Here is a 16,234-nt window from a genome sequence, read left to right on the forward strand (position 1 = left end):
CGTAGTACATATTTTGCTTTATATGAAATACTTCAGTGCAGAGAAATAGGAAAATAAGAAAACATGTACAGCAGTGGCTGCTATACACCATCAGGCCTTTGCTTCATGAGGTGAGCAGGCGTGAGGTAACTGTCCATTGGCCTTATACCTTTCGTGGTATTTTAATCCTTTATCTGCCATTTACTGTCAACACCTTGGAGAAATATTTATATTTATTTATATTTAAGGTATATCAAATATATGCACATGTCAGGTGTGTTATTTCTTCCAAGGTCTTTAAAGAAACCTAGAAGCACTATTTCCCCACTAGGAAATTTTCTTATTTACTGTATTAAACTCCTCAAGGTCTTGGTGGAGAATTCACAGATAAGGACGGTCAGAGTTACATGAAGATTCATCCTATGTATTCACTCGTGCATTGAGATCTGTAACTGGAAAGCACACGCTTAAAACCATTTTTTTTTTCTGCAATCTAGAATCTTCTCCATCCAAACAGAGGCTTTTTTTTTGTTTTTTTTTTAACAAACATATTTAAGATGGACTATTGTCTCTTTCAACTAGATCTTTAAAAAAAAAGGCAAAAACCCAAACTGTATGGTGACTTTCAATGATAAACTTTTATTCTGAATATACTGTTTTTTTGCACAAGATTTAACACAACGTTTTCTGGGATTATAAATATTTTTTATAACAGTATTATACAAATTTTTACAAAATGTTTTCATCCTGCTAGTTAATTTCCACAAAAGTGTCAAGAGGACATAATAAGGGAAGGGAAGACCTGTTGTTCACAAAAGCCACTTGGCCTTAAGCATGATGCACAATGAGCACTTCATGAAGGGAACCCCAAAAGCATGATCCCAGTCATACCGCACAAGGAAAGGACAGCTTTGACAGGTCACATTGGAAACTCAGTTGGCATCTTCGCAAGACAGTATCCCAAGAGTCTCAGTGGAATTTCTATGGTTCTGTTATGTGAACTAGAAACAAGGTAGATGAAACCATTGGTAAGGGCTATCGAATTCTGCAAAATTCTGGAAGTGTTCAGCACTTGGTAGTTCTGTTGTAGTGATTTGTTCTTTACAGAAATGTACAGTGAATATTAACAATATTAACATTCTGCTATGGAAAACAATGCAAGTTCCAGCTAATGATAAAATACTTGGAGATTGGGGCAAGTGGGAAAAAAAAGAATCACAAAATCCATTGTGTCTTGCTAGGTTAGACTCTATGCCTTTAGACTCAGGAGTTTTAAATTAAGACGTCGAATTTCAGCTTTGGTGACTTGAAGACAGGCATTTAAATGAGATTTAACGTACAAGAGAGCATCAAATAAGCAAGTAACACTTGGGTTGCAAAGGTCACTTAAAGGGGACACTGCCTATTTGAACCCCATAAGGCCAGCTTTACAAGTAGTAAAAGGAATATTATATATAAGAAAACTTACAAATGGTAGCAACACTGTGTTTCCCAAGGTAAGCAATAACGCTCCAAGCATTAGAAACATGAAAAAAGAGGCCCAGGACCTAAAAATCTCTTCAGTCAAACTTGCTAACTATGTCATGTTAAAAACCTGTTACAAATGTGGACCGCGATTGGCATTTGGCAGTAATGCTGGTTGTTCAAATGAAGAAAAGATGAAACCATTTATGCAGAAATTCTTTCCTGCTACTCAACACCAGTGCAAGACTTGTTTTGACTTTGTTTATGTGAAAAAGGACACTGAGCTACGTGGGTATAGCAGCAATTAACTAATAAGAACAGTTTAAATGCTTTTTAAAAGGATCTCTTACTTAGTTTTGTTTCTGTAAATAACACACTATACTTACTCTTGCTAAGAGAATTTGCAGAAAAAATGTTAAATGTAATATTGTAATTTTGGTGGGATGGGTGTTAGTGTCACTTAGAAGTGTTTACAAAAACATAAACATTAGTGTAAGTCATGAAAAGCAGTTTTAGTCCGTGGACATGTTTTTGCCCAATTTCTTACCATATTTGTGGTTATGGTGACATAGAACTTGAACCAAATGAGGTCTTGCAAAAGAGGTGCCAAGCTCAGTGGCGGCTAAGACAACAATAATGTCACTGACAGTCATACGCTTTGTGAGGGTCATATGCTTTGTGAGTGACATTAGAAATGAAAGTATAATCAATACAATTGAAACATAATTTAAGATTGGTTGTTGTTTGCCAGAAGCAATTCAATGGTTTCAATGTGCATCGCTCTATGGATGAAGTCGCAGTTCCCTTTCCCGACATGTCCAGGATTTAAAGTAGTCCAGCAAAAGGTAATAATAAGTTTGAAATAATTGACACACAGCATGACTTAAACATAGTTTCCCTTTCTTTACACCACCTTTCTGTTTTCTAAGGTCAACAGCAGTTATGAACAGACTAAAAATGACAATGTATCAGAAGTGGTGACTGACCGATGTCACTTCAAAAGTCAACACTTGGCAAAGTAATTTCAGTTGCCCCTCCCCCTTTTGAATTGAAGCAAAATCTTAACTTATAAAATGTATACAAATGGTACTCAGGGTAACATGGTGGTAGGAACGAATAACAATCTAGGCAAAGCTATAAACAAAACAATAAAATATGTTAAAGAGTTGGCTACAACTTTGATATGTGGAGCATACTAAAGTATGCTGGAGATTGCAAATAATTCTGATTGTAAAATGATGTATATGAAAATTTCCAGCATATGCACACACCAATACTTGGCATGTGTAACTAAAAAGAAAAAAATCTTCATTTATCATAAAAATATATGCATACTTTCAGCTTACAGTAAAATTACTCTTCTTAGACACATTCATTGTTTTTACCCTTTCTTCAAATACTGTTTACTCCAGAAAATAATTTCTCAAAGCAGAATAAAGTTTAGCTACCATATTAATCTATAATGATATTTCTGACCTACTACACTAATGCATTTCACCAAGGAAGCTGTATAAAATCAAATTTTATTATTCACAATCAAGTGTTCATGTGCATACAGATAGATTCAAGGTTTCCTGTTTGTTCAGATTAAAGTAAAACCTCTCAGGAAGTGGCATGGGAATTTTGATCATATGATCATACCAAAATGGAGAGACAGAAGCAGCGAGAGCAGCAGTTTCTGGATTGTACATGCTACTATTGAAACGAACAAAGAGGAAACCTAGGCTGAATCTCCATTGAGAACATATATGTACTTTTCAAAAAATAAATGTGTTAAATCTGATTTATGTACTTAAAATATCTGTACATAGGTTTTCAGGCAGAAGCATGAATCTGTATAAAATCCATGAATTCTCATGTCCCCCGTTTGCCTAACCCTGGTCATTCAGCACGTCCGTCACACAGTATATTCAGAGTGGTTCAACAACATGTTAAAAGATGACGCAAGTGCATTTACACTGCAAGGTTCAGATTCTTACATGACAACCATGTCACCCACTTCACTCTTCAGTGGACTATACTCTACAGTAAGAAGGAAAAACAAACCGGAAAGTTAAAGTAGCAGCAGCATCATGCAAAATACCCTTGTCAACCCAAGTTCATCACCCACAGGAAAACACGTCCCCTCCCCCCACAAGCTTCTCTTAGAGTGAGCTAAATATCTGACTAGCACTACATGACTGTACTTTGAACAGAATGGACATGACGTCACGCGTTAAAGGGCTTCCGTGTATGAGGATGTGTCATGAATTCCAATTTCACCCGCAAGCACCTGCAACCTCGTCACCCCTTCCTCATTTTCAAACCAATGCTTCGCACCTAACCCAAAATCAACTGGTCACAGTTGCGTTTTGTTTTTGGCAGAGAAATCATTCTTTTATAAGGCATTTGATTCATGGCAAATTTTTTTTTGGTAGAAAATTAGCCATTAGTTTGTATTTCAACAGTTTAGACCAATGGATTTTCTCCCTCCCTCTCTCTATATTTAATAACTACTCACAGCAGGAATTACTTTTTAACAGAAAATAAGTGAAGGCAAAAATGTCATTGCCCCCCGCCCTAGGGCTTTCTCTCTTTTCTTTTCTTCTTCTTCTTGGTAAAACTGCAGCAGGTTGAAATTGTAGAATCAGTCAAGATGCTGCTTCTTTTCACAATGCCTGCATGGGGGAGCCTCCTACATGTAATCACCAGTGGCGCGACAGTGAACCCCCAAATTTCCCATAGAGCACACACAGAGTTTTGCTTTGATGGTGGACACAGATGACGCAGCATTCACACAAGCTCCAGGTTCTGACACCCCGACATGCAGCCAGTGGGTGATCAAGAATCTGAGCCTTAGATTGATGCCATGGTAGAGGCCCGGCTAATGTTCTGGGTAGCTTCTTCAACTGACTCTAGTAATGTAACTGAGGGCTCGTGTGTTGGCAGGGTCTCGATCGTAGTTGCAGAGATGGGGTCGGAAGGTCACCATAGGTAGTGTCTGCTGCCAGATACGAGCCACAGGAGGAGAAACTGAAGTCCAATGATAGACCACAAGGAAGGGTTTAATCCAGAGACACCACCACAGTCGGTATAATCCTCCTGTTGGAAATGCATACAAATAAAGAACATTACCATCTTGAAGAAACATGTAAAAAGCAACTTTTAGGTTAACTCACATGTACTCCACTTGTGAACTTACCTGGTAAAATTATTTTACCTGGAACCTAACTGGGTAATATGATCTAGATTTTACTGTAGAGAAATTATGCTAAAGCGGTCTCCATGGTGCCATTTGTTTTTGTTTTTTTTTTTTTAAATATTTATTTATTTATTATGTATACAATATTCTTTCTGCGTGTGTGCCTGAAGGCCAGAAGAGGGCACCAGACCTCATTACAGATGGTTGTGAGCCACCATGTGGTTGCTGGGAATTGAACTCAGGACCTTTGGAAGAGCAGGCAATGCTCCCAACCTCTGAGCCATCTCTCCAGCCCCCATGGTGCCATTTGTTAAAAGCTTGAAATTCTGACAGTGATGAATGGAAACTAATAATAAATTTTTGTTTGGATATAGGAATTACTAATTGAAAACTTGACCATAAGGATGAACAATCCTTTATATTTACATATTAAGAAACAAAATGTAACAATATTTTAATAATTACCAACAATTATGATGTTAAATCTGTTATCCATAAGCAGAAATCAATAAACTGGAGAAAAAAATCCATTTTCCATATTTCTGATGTCCAAGGTAAGCTTCTAGGCTACAGGCACCCTGACGTTAAGAATTACAGTAATGTGAGAAATAACATATTTGGACCTAAAGCAATACCAGAGCATCCTGAAAACAAATAAAGAACTAAGGTGGAAAGAGAAGCCAGGCTTATCCACTGAGCCACGCCGTGATGCAGCATGTGCGGTGGCCACACCCACTGGCGCTCTTCACAGAGCCAGCAGCGGCTCAGGCAGATGCCGAAGAGCACAGCTATTCTTTTTTTTTTTTGGTTTTTCGAGACAGGGTTTCTCTGTGGTTTTTGGAGCCTGTCCTGGAACTAGCTCTTGTAGACCAGGCTGGTCTCGAACTCACAGAGATCCGCCTGCCTCTGCCTCCCAAGTGCTGGGATTAAAGGCGTGCGCTGCCACCGCCCGGCGAGCACAGCTATTCTTGATCTTTCGTTCCATGGTTTCATTCTTTGCAACGTTTCCCACAGTTTAAGATTCCCCACACTGCAGTGAATTTCATAAGTGAAAGTCATGTCCACTCATTCTCATAAAGATACTTTTAAAAATGCATTGACCCAAGCCTCATTTCCCACAGATCGAGATAGGTTACAGATAAATGTGAGCAAGGGTTTTTTTGTAGAGTAATTTTACAGAGTCTAAACTCTCAAAGGCTGGGAGCTTCCGATTTACTTCCCTGCCAGAGATTAAAGCACTACTCGAAACTGAGTAAATGAATGATTTCTTCTTTGATTTGTGTTTGGAGGTAGCATAGCTATTTTCTATTCAAGAAAATGCTGAGAAAATAATACACCAAGGAAAATTTTTTAATTTTAAAATGCTGCCTCTTAAATTCTGTGGCAGCTTGAATGTATTTGGTCTTCATAAGCTCATAGGGAGTGGCGCTATTCGGAAATGTGGCTTTGTTAGAGGAAGTGAGTCCCTGTGAGGGGAGGGGCTTTGAGGTTTCCTATTCTCAAGATACCCGAGTGTCTCAGTCAACTTTCTGTTGTCTGTAGGATGCAGTACTCTCAGCTTCAGCGCCGCATCTTCCTGTGCACCACCATGCTCTCCGTCATGATGATAAGGGACTGAACCTCAAAAACTGTAAGCAAGCTATCGTCATTAAATACTTTCCTTATAAGAGATACCATGGTCATGGTGTCTCTTCACAGCAATAGAAACCTTAACTAAGACAGATATAAAGAGTTAGATGAGCCGGGCGGTGGTGGCGCACGCCTTTAATCCCAGCACTCGGGAGGCAGAGGCAGGCGGATCTCTGTGAGTTCGAGGCCAGCCTGGTCTACAAGAGCTAGTTCCAGGACAGGAACCAAAGCTACAGAGAAACCCTGTCTCGAAAAACCAAAAAAAAAAAAAAGAAAAAAAAGTTAGATGATTCTAATCTGACTAGTTAACGGAGTAGATCAGTTCTCATTGTATTGACAGCTCAGGAGAACTCAGTGCTGTGTAATATTCCTTTCCCACACCCCGTTCTCAGGTGTTCTTGGCTAACACTCCGGGTAGTCTAGAAATTTGTCTGGGATTCTCTTGCTCTCCCTGAGCTTGCCTCAATCCGTCAGGATCTCTAACTGGTTTGCTTTTCCAGAGTTTAGCTCTCTGTCCTCCTTTTTCTCTTCATGTTTGGTTTATTTAAGTTACCTGCCTATAAAATTCACCTACTGTACTTGGAAATTACTCTTCCTGTTACAGCCCCCTCTGACTCTTATGTCACCAACTCTCCCCTCGCCTATATTGTGAGGTTTAAAACTTAACTACCAAGCTTGCTGATTCTTCCCAATGTCCCTCTAGCATAGATCAGGACAAAGATTCCCAGGTAATTTGACATTCCTTTCTCAAGTCAAATCCGCCAGCAAGTCCTCATGACTGTGGCTTCAAAATTCGCCTCCAATTTTACGGCTCACTACCTCAGGTCCATCGCCATCACCTCATTATGAGGGGCCTCACTTTTCTCATTGCTTCTGCTCTTCTCCAACAACTGTTCTCGTGAACCAAAGGTCCCATCCTTCTACCTCGTACGTGAGATGTGCACCATGCTCTAAAGACAATCCACATCTGTCCTAAGGACGACAGGCTCGTCTATCTTCTGGACCCAAGCGGGCTTTGTCGTTACACATTCTCACACCCCATCTTTTCCCTTCCCTGACTCCGCTGTCGTCCTCCACAATGCACCCTCTAGCTCAGGGCGTTTTCACTTCTTCTCTTTATTCAGCTGCTTTACTCTCCAAGGAGGGTAACCCCAAAAGAGTTCAGTTACACTTGAATTTCAAGTTGAAAAACAACTTTTAATAACTATGTATGAACCCCCAAATTGCGAGAATAATATAAAAACACACATAATTGTTACTTAACAAGGAGTCCCCGAGTTTGGCTAATTATTAGTCATGGAAATAAGAGTCAGCATACAGATACAACTTGCTTATATCTGAAGAACGGATGTTGTCATAGAAACTCCTATAAAAATACAACATGTGTTTACGCTCTAGACATGAACTTTGATGAAATAGTCTCCGGCCCTTCATTGTTTTTATGGTGATAAATGTGTCTGCCTCTCTTGTGGAGATAGTAGGTTAGAAGTTGTTACAAGCCAATGCTACAGAAAAAAATGTGATATACACGTTTAAGAAATTCTAAATCACGAGTGGGCAGATTTCAGGAGAAACTTCAGCATTTTCCTCTCGACAACAGTGAAATCTCATTGACTATGATAGAAATCAAACTGATTTTTAAGAGATTTTTTCACAGAAAAATACCACATTAATATTTTAGCTTAATATTAAAGTCAATAAAATGAGAGGTGCCAATATTGTATATATTTATCTTGATAGACAAAAGACTTGAGTGTGGACTGCCTCACAGGACACCCCTCTCAATAGAATATTAATAAAAAAATCACCTGTTAAATTTTTATTTCTTTTCCTGTCCATCACTGATTAAAGGAGAAATAGCCACACTGTATTTTACAGTTCACAGTTGCATCCATGTGGTTTTCTCTAAGGCTGGCATTATAATACCCTGCAGAGGCATGGCTGAAGTCTCTTCTGTCCGAGGTGATTAAATAGGTATTGGAAAACTTCTTTCTTCCCAATCAGAACATAAGACAATTAACTGCACAAAGATCACAGTAATTTAAAGAAAACTTGGATATTTTAGAAATATTTTTTTTTCAAAATGAAATAATTTGATTAAGGGGATATTATATTTTGTTTTGTGTTCTGAATTATAACTATGTCATTTATTTCCAATGATGTAAAACAGCTGAATACATCCAACAATAATGGATCACTTTTAATTTTAGGGAAATCTATGGGCAAGCAGATACTTCAAAATTACCCTTTAAATGGAAATATACCCCGAACACATGCTGTGTTTCCTTTCATTTTTAAAGAAATATTTTCATTAACCTTAACTTCATTAACCCATGAGTTGAGTGATTTTTTTTCATCCATGTTAGACACTGACTCAGAGCATCTGTGGTCACCCCTCAAGACCCTTACATATGGGGCCCCTTGACTTTCCCCTGTAGATAAAGAAGGGAGGAATAGGAGGTACATAAGGTCTTTTTGTGAGCAGCAACAATTGCTAAGAAGGAGAGATCTGGGGGAGATGTAGCTGGCCACATGCTGCATAGACTCCTGTCAATTAACTTGGGAGGAATCCTTACTTGCATCTGTTGCTGCCTTCCCTATCTGAAGTGAATGCAAAGAGACACAGCAGGAAAGGTCACACAATGTCATGAACCTCACGAGATAGTGAGTACACTTGGTCAAGATTTTACACGTAGAAAGCCTAAGAATCATACACATATAAAGTACATACTCACTTTAGGTACTCAGTGACCTACGTTTATAATCTGGGTTTGCTTAAAATGATGCAATTCTCCCAATGGGCATACTTTAACTTTAATGACCTTCAGCAATTTTGCTTGTCTTTCTTTTGCTCTTTACCTTGTAAGTCTGCATAAAAACCCTTTTGAAAAGTCTACTTTGGATATGTATGTATTAGGAAGTCCATGTGGTGTGGAGCTTTGTAATTGTATAGCCATACTACGACAGTGTGCCAGGGCTCCTGCATTAGATGCTCAGGAGGGTCACAGGAGATGTGCTCAGATGGCAAGTGTTTACTTGATGCTGGCTCATGCCTTGGGCTGCAGAACTGTGGGAAAGCACTCTGCCTTGGAAAGCAAGTATCTCGTGCGAACAATCTACGCTCAGATATTTGTGTGGTAGACATTGGATTTGCTCAAAGAGATCATAGTCTTTAAAGCCTTCTCTGCAAATAATGCTTACATTGAAAATTGACTTCTATTTGTGTAGAAAAGTTGTTAAACAAAGAAAAGCTATCATTGCAGTAGCCAGTGAGGAAGGATGAACAACCTTAGGCATTGCGGTGCAGTATTGTTTCTGCACTAAAGCATGGGAAATTCTCATATTTCGATGGTCATATACACATGCTCATATTTCTGTAAGCGTCCTTCATGGTTTTCTTGATGTTCTTGTCTATTTTATTAAAAAAAATTTAGGTCCACTTTAGAACATTTACTTGCTGTTTTCTTTAATATTTGTTTCATGGAATAGTTTCATTAAGTAGTGGTGGCATAAAAAGCCCAGTAGTTATTATTTTACATCTAGTTGATAAGGTGTAATTCATATCTATCTAAAAGTTTTATGATTGATAAAAGTAAATTGCATAATGAAACATAAAAATTAATGTATTTTTATACCATTTCATATATGTCATATCATATAAGTTGATATCCTTTGGTTCCATTTTGTTCATCTTTATTACTACTAAAAATAAGGACATCTATAGAAGCATCCTATTACATTTAAAGTGATTGATCACATACTTTTAATGGACTGATAAATGTATATTCCAGACCACACTGTGTATATTGGTTTTAGAACATATGTATGTATTTTACAAAGGAATATTCCTTGAACTATTTTACCATGAAAACCATTATTTTGTCATCTCAGAGAACAAACGTGGCTGTTTCCTGTGCTTTCCTCTGCTCTCCCAATCTTCCACGAGCCCACTCTGCTCTTACTAACATCCACCCCATCTGGGGAATTCCTAATCAATGACTGCATGAGGACCAATGATGGCAGAGCCGGACAAATGCCGCTGCAGCATCACCGTGACAATAATTCTAGAGCAACAGAAATGAAAGAGCGTAAACGATACACGGAACATGAGCCACAGAGGCACCCGCAGCAGCCTGCTTTCTTACTACAGAAACTTCCCCAAAGATTAAAGAGTAATGGCCATTTTGGCCCAGGTTCAAATAATAGGGCTTAAAATGAGTTCAGAACTTAGAACTCTTTATACTAAAATATTACAATGAGCATACACATATTTTGGGAATAAGTTCTAAGATGCTACTTAAGTTAGATTTGCCAGAAAAAAAAGAAAGAAAAAAAAAGAAAAAGAATAAGAAAAACATCTGAATGACTGGCTCAGATGTTCTTAAACTACCTATTACATTTGAAATGGCCCATTAATTATACTTAAACATTTTAAAAATTAAATCAAGATCACAAGTTCTAATATTATGTATTGAATAAAAGTAAAATTTCATGAAAGTTTTTCAATTTTTATCTATATTGGTGTAATGATTATACCAACACCTTATAAGAAAAATAATGTTCTTTAAACCAACATAGGGATCTGATCCTCTGGGTTCAGCATGAAAAACAGATGCAACATTTGAAAAAGAGTACCTACAAAATAATATTAGTATTGGAATTGTAATAATCTTGTTTCAGAGTATGTTTTATCATGGACTTAAGTACATGGGTTCTTTTCTAAAATTTTAAGTCAAAAGAAAAAAAAAAACATTAGAGGAAGTGACTGGCCATCCACAGCCCATTCGAACTAGAAGGAAAATGAGGCTAGGATCTAGCATCGTGGAGCTGGCAGGACTCCTTGTACAAACAACTTGATCCTATTAACAACGGGCGAAGTGGCAAGTAAGTACAGGGAAGGGAAAGAGCCCAGCAAAGAAGACAAGCAGGAGATTTCCTGCAGTCTACTGGCAGTTAGCAGTTAGGTGAGCCTCCACCCAGCGCAGGGGCACAGTGCCGTTGCAAGAAAGCACTGAGAAAGTACTCTACCGCTGAAGAAACAACACACGGTTAGCACCGGCCAAAACAGCTGATACATTCAGCCTGCTTGAAGGTGTCAAATATCATCAGTGTCGTGATAAAAAGGTACAGTGTCGCCGGGCGGTGGTGGCGCACGCCTTTAATCTCGGGAGGCAGAGGCAGGCGGATCTCTGTGAGTTCGAGACCAGCCTGGTCTACAAGAGCTAGTTCCAGGACAGGCTCCAAAACCACAGAGAAACCCTGTCTCGAAAAAAAAAAAAGGTACAGTGTCTTCTGATGAGAATATTTGAGGCAGGGCTTTTACATCATCTTGTAAATTCTTCTCTGTGACTTTAATCTGTGCTTGTACTACTGAAGTTGATGACGAGCTGATGATTGACATTTCTGTAATGACTGACATTTCTCTGGGGCCCCTAAGCAGCTCTTTGAGAAGTGGCTAACATGAGCAGGCCACTAGAAAACACGACAGATGGTATGATAGAGATAATGGCAGGGGCCTTTATATCTGTGCGCTCCAAAAGCCTTCCATGCTAAATTCGGAAAAAGTAATCTTAATTTTGAATCCCTTTTCAAGACAAAATATCAGTTCTTCTTAAATAGATCTGGCGGCCACATCTTATATTTTAGATCTGTTCCCACCAACAATTTGGTCTGTTTAACTTACTATGAGAATGTGCCATGCATGTGACAAGGAGGTCAGAAAAGAACATCCTCTGTCCATCTTATTGCCTCAAGACAGTGACTGCCACTGATCTGAAAGCTCATCACGTTGGCAAGGGTAGATGCCCAGTATGTCTGCGATCTGTCTATATTTATTACCTAATGTTGGGGTTCCAATCACTGGCAGTCATATCTGGATTTTTATGTGGGGTCAGAGAATTAAAATTCAGCTTGTTTTACTCTGCTTGTTTTAAATTAACATATCAATTTGTGTAACATATTCCTGTGAAAATGAGTTACTATTTCTGAGGCTGATATTGCTGTATTTTAGGAAAAACAACTGTAAAAATACACATTAATTCCTGGATGTCTCTACAAGTCTTTAAAAAACCAATTCACAAGAAGACAGTGCTCTGTTCTATTTGAATATTCTTTGGGGTATGTAAACCAGTGAGCGAAAATAAAACAGAAAAAATTAGAGACTTGGATAATATTACATTGACAGTAGTAAAAATATATAGACAGTGATCTATTAAAGTCATCTTTGTGAACAAAGCTGGCTAATTTTAGAAGCAAAGACATTGAATATATATAAGAATATATGTATATATAAATTAATAAACAAACATTTGATCTAGCTGAATATATGTGTATTAACTGACTATAATTGGATGTCAAAGCAGTAGAAAGTAGAGAGCGCTAAGTTTTAGGAAAAGTTGTACTCATCATTAAACAATATATATTAGGTATGGGTTGTAATATTTTGTGAGCTTAACCCTCTATTTTGTCTAAGACAAAAGGAAAATAAATTAATACAATTGAGGGAGTGATAGAATTAAAAATGATATAGTGGAAAAGAGAAGAAAATAATTAAATAATAACACAAAGAGACTGTGGCAACATGTATAAGACCTGGATAGGTCTGTACATGATGGGTCCTAGAGCTAAAGATCAAGTAGACACAGGCCCCCATCCCTAACCCAGAAGCTATCTCCAATTAAGAGTCACTTGCAAATGAAAAACTAGTTTTCTCCAAGGGAGTTTCACTAAGAAAACAAACAAACTACCCTTAAGACAGGCCCCATACCCAGCTGTAGATGACCAACATAAAATGAACTTAAGGGCATATTTGGAGGTTCTTTGTCTCATAAAGTTGTGTCAGAGTTTTTGCTTTATGTTTGGTTTTGTTTTATTTTTAAAACCTTATAAGTCTTTTGTGTATGTATTATGACTTCTTGATGTGGGATTCCCCCTCTGTATGCTGTGTGTATCATTGGTTGATAAAGAAGCTGTTTTGGCCAATGGCTTAACAGAGAAAAGTCAGGATGGAAGAGACATATAGAGAGAGTAGGAGGAGTCAGAGAGAAGCCATGTAGCCACCACCAGAGACAGACATGGTGGAACCTTGACACACAGACTTGTGGCAATACACAGATTAATAGAAATGGGTTAATTTAAGGTATAACAGCCACAAATACGCTTAAGCTATTAGCCAAATAGTATTGCAAATAATATAGTTTCTGTGCAATTATTTCAGGTGGCTGGGTGGCTGGGAAATGAACAAGCAGCCCCACTACAAATCGGTGCACCAACATGGCCGACTATATCCACCTAAATCCTGAGAAAGCTTAAAAAGGAATTCTAGACATACAAAAGAACAGAGTTAAGCATGGCTTTTTGATAGCAGCATTTTCTTGGGTGGGCTCTGTTTGTTAAAGCAAGCAGAGGTATGAATCATTTAAGAGAGGTCTTTCTGATTCAGCATAGGAAAATAAAAATAAAAATGGTTGCTTCCTGTGTCATGCTCCCAGCACAAACTCTGACTCTTTCAGGAAGCCCAGGACTTGAATGTGGTTTGTGGGCAGCATGCTGAAAGTCACTTGGTGGCAGCATGGGACAACTGGTTACCAGAGTTGAAGTGGTAAGCATGGGCTTCCACCTAGCAGTCTCAGAGGCAGTGAACGGACCTCCGCCATGTTGGATTGGGCAGAGCCAAAAGGCAAAACAGCCTTAGTCCTAGCCATGCTGCTTTGCATTTTAAAAAGCTCTCCTGGTCAGAAAAGGATTATAGATAAGCAATACAGACAGATTCAGGAAAAAAAAAAAAACAAAAAAACAAAAAACTCTGAATGTGTCACAGTGTTAGATAAATATACATAGGCTTGAGAGGGAGAAGAAAGAGCATAGAGAGTTATAAAAAGAAGTAAATGGTTTTTTAAAAAATAAAGTCTTTAAAGAGACAGAGTAAACTTGTAGAAAAAGTAATAGATTAAGAAAAATAAGTCACTTAAAGAGAGAATATACATAGAAAGTCTGGATTATATACATTATTGTGTTTTCATTGAATTTTTTGACTGTGAAGGAGCTAAGTACAGAGAGATATTTCATTGTATAGACTGCTAAGCTAAAGCAATATATATATATATATATATATATATATATATATATATATATATATATTAAAGGTTTCTTGACTTCAAAATTTGGGTCTAAGGATATGTTGCTTTGGAAAAGAGGTTCTTCTTTTGTTTCCACAGAAGATGAGACCCTATAGATTTATTCCAAAATAATGTGGTTTGATGAATCAAGACCTCTTAAAAGGTCGCTATGAATGGCCCCAAAAATTACTTTGCCCAACAAAAAGCAGGAAGCAGTTTGGAAAGAACTACACCCAAATATTGTTTATAAATGTTTGTTTATATTTAAAGGTGGATATGCTATAGATATTTGCATGGGTGTGGATCTTGGTTTATTGATACAAATTTAATATCATTTTTGTTATATATATAAATATATATATTTCTGCTCTTGATTAAGATATTGTGTTTTTGCAGCTCATTTAAAAATGTAATGTATATAGAGGGTTGGCAAGAGACTGGACTTTAGAGGGGTTCCTAGGTGTCCAAGGAGATGTCCCCAGCTTGTTCCTTGAGCAACGGAGGAGAGGGTGCCTGATCTGGCCTTATCCTATAGCCACACTGATGAATATCTTGCATATCACCATAGAACTTTCATCCAGCGATGGATGGAGATAGAGACAGAGACCCACACTGGAGCACTGGACTGAGCTCCCAAGGTCCCAATGAGGAACAGAAGGAGGGAGAACATGAGCAAGGAAGTCAGGACTGCAAGAGGTGCACCCACCCACTGAGATGGTGGAACTGATCTAATGGGAGCTCACCAAGGCCAGCTGGACTGGGACTGATGGAGCATGTGATCAAACTGGACTCTCTGAACGTGGCTGACAATGAGTGCTGACTGAGAAGCCAAGGACAAAGGCAATGGGTTTTGATTCTATTCCATGTACTGGCTTTGTGGGAACCTAGTCTGTTTGGATCTTCACCTTCCTAGATCTGGATGGAGTGGGGAGGTCCTTGGACGTAGCACAGGGGAGGGAACCCTGACTGCTCTTTGGACTGGAGGAGGGGGAGAGGGAATGGGGGGGGGAATGGGAGGAGGAGAGGAGGTGAAAATTTGTAATAATAATAATAAAATAAAAAAATCAAAAAACACATAAAAATGTAATATATAATTAGGAAATACACGTTACTAGATATTCATCTATAATAGTCAAGTTTGTAGTCATGTTAGGTTTTCTAGATGTACAGAGATATATTTCAGAAGGATATGGATTCTTCAAATCTTTCAAAGACCTTCAGAATATGGCATTTAAAATGTTTAAGAACGTAGGACTTTTCATGTCAATGAGACATATCTGCTCCTGGCAGTACCAATCTACTTTAAGGGGATAGTGGGCATCGAAGATGCTTCTTATGGAGTTTTTGTTTAGTCATTTAGTCTTACATGGACTGCTTGATATTAGGCTCTATGAACTCGACATGGAGAACCCACAGATAAATGACTGCTGAACTTGCCTAAAGGTGAGACAGTCCTTTGGGGTTCCTGCTTTATGAAACAGTCTGCCAGACATTCTGTAGGACACAGAAGAAAGCAACTGATGAATTTTGCCATTACAAGGCAGAACAGATCTTTGGATTTTCTGCTTCATGGAAAAGTCTGCTAGATACTATGGGTCTGTAGGCTGAAGACTGGATGCCCCCACATTACAGAAGAACTCTGGCTGGCTCTCCAGGCAGTGAGGTGTTTCTGTCAATTCTAGAGTTTTGGAAGTTGCTTACAATACATTTCCTGTTAATTTAGGTAATATTATATCCTTCTGGGATCTTTGATGAAGTTGAAAAAATAGATATAGTTTTCCTTACTTATGAAAAAAGATAAAGTAGATATAAATGTTGAAACTGTAAGTCTTGCATGATATCTGTTTTGTTATATGTAATCTTG

The 16,234-nt window shown here is 38.2% G+C and overlaps 1 protein-coding gene across 6 annotated transcripts in view; it reads right to left on the reverse strand.

The window, feature by feature from the left end:
- Nucleotides 1–598: 598 nt before the first annotated feature.
- The window catches only part of Cacna2d1 (calcium voltage-gated channel auxiliary subunit alpha2delta 1), a 422,605-nt gene continuing 406,969 nt past the window's right edge, over nt 599–16,234 (reverse strand). For all 6 annotated transcript variants that reach the window (XM_057758274.1, XM_057758278.1, XM_057758273.1 and 3 more), the window contains one exon: nt 599–4,524. In XM_057758274.1, coding sequence (XP_057614257.1) covers nt 4,408–4,524 — 117 coding nt within the window. In that variant the 3' untranslated portion in view covers nt 599–4,407. The remainder of the gene's footprint in view (nt 4,525–16,234) is intronic.

The sequence above is a fragment of the Chionomys nivalis genome, chromosome 26 (assembly GCF_950005125.1).
Source record: "Chionomys nivalis chromosome 26, mChiNiv1.1, whole genome shotgun sequence".
Lineage (NCBI taxonomy): Eukaryota > Metazoa > Chordata > Mammalia > Rodentia > Cricetidae > Chionomys > Chionomys nivalis.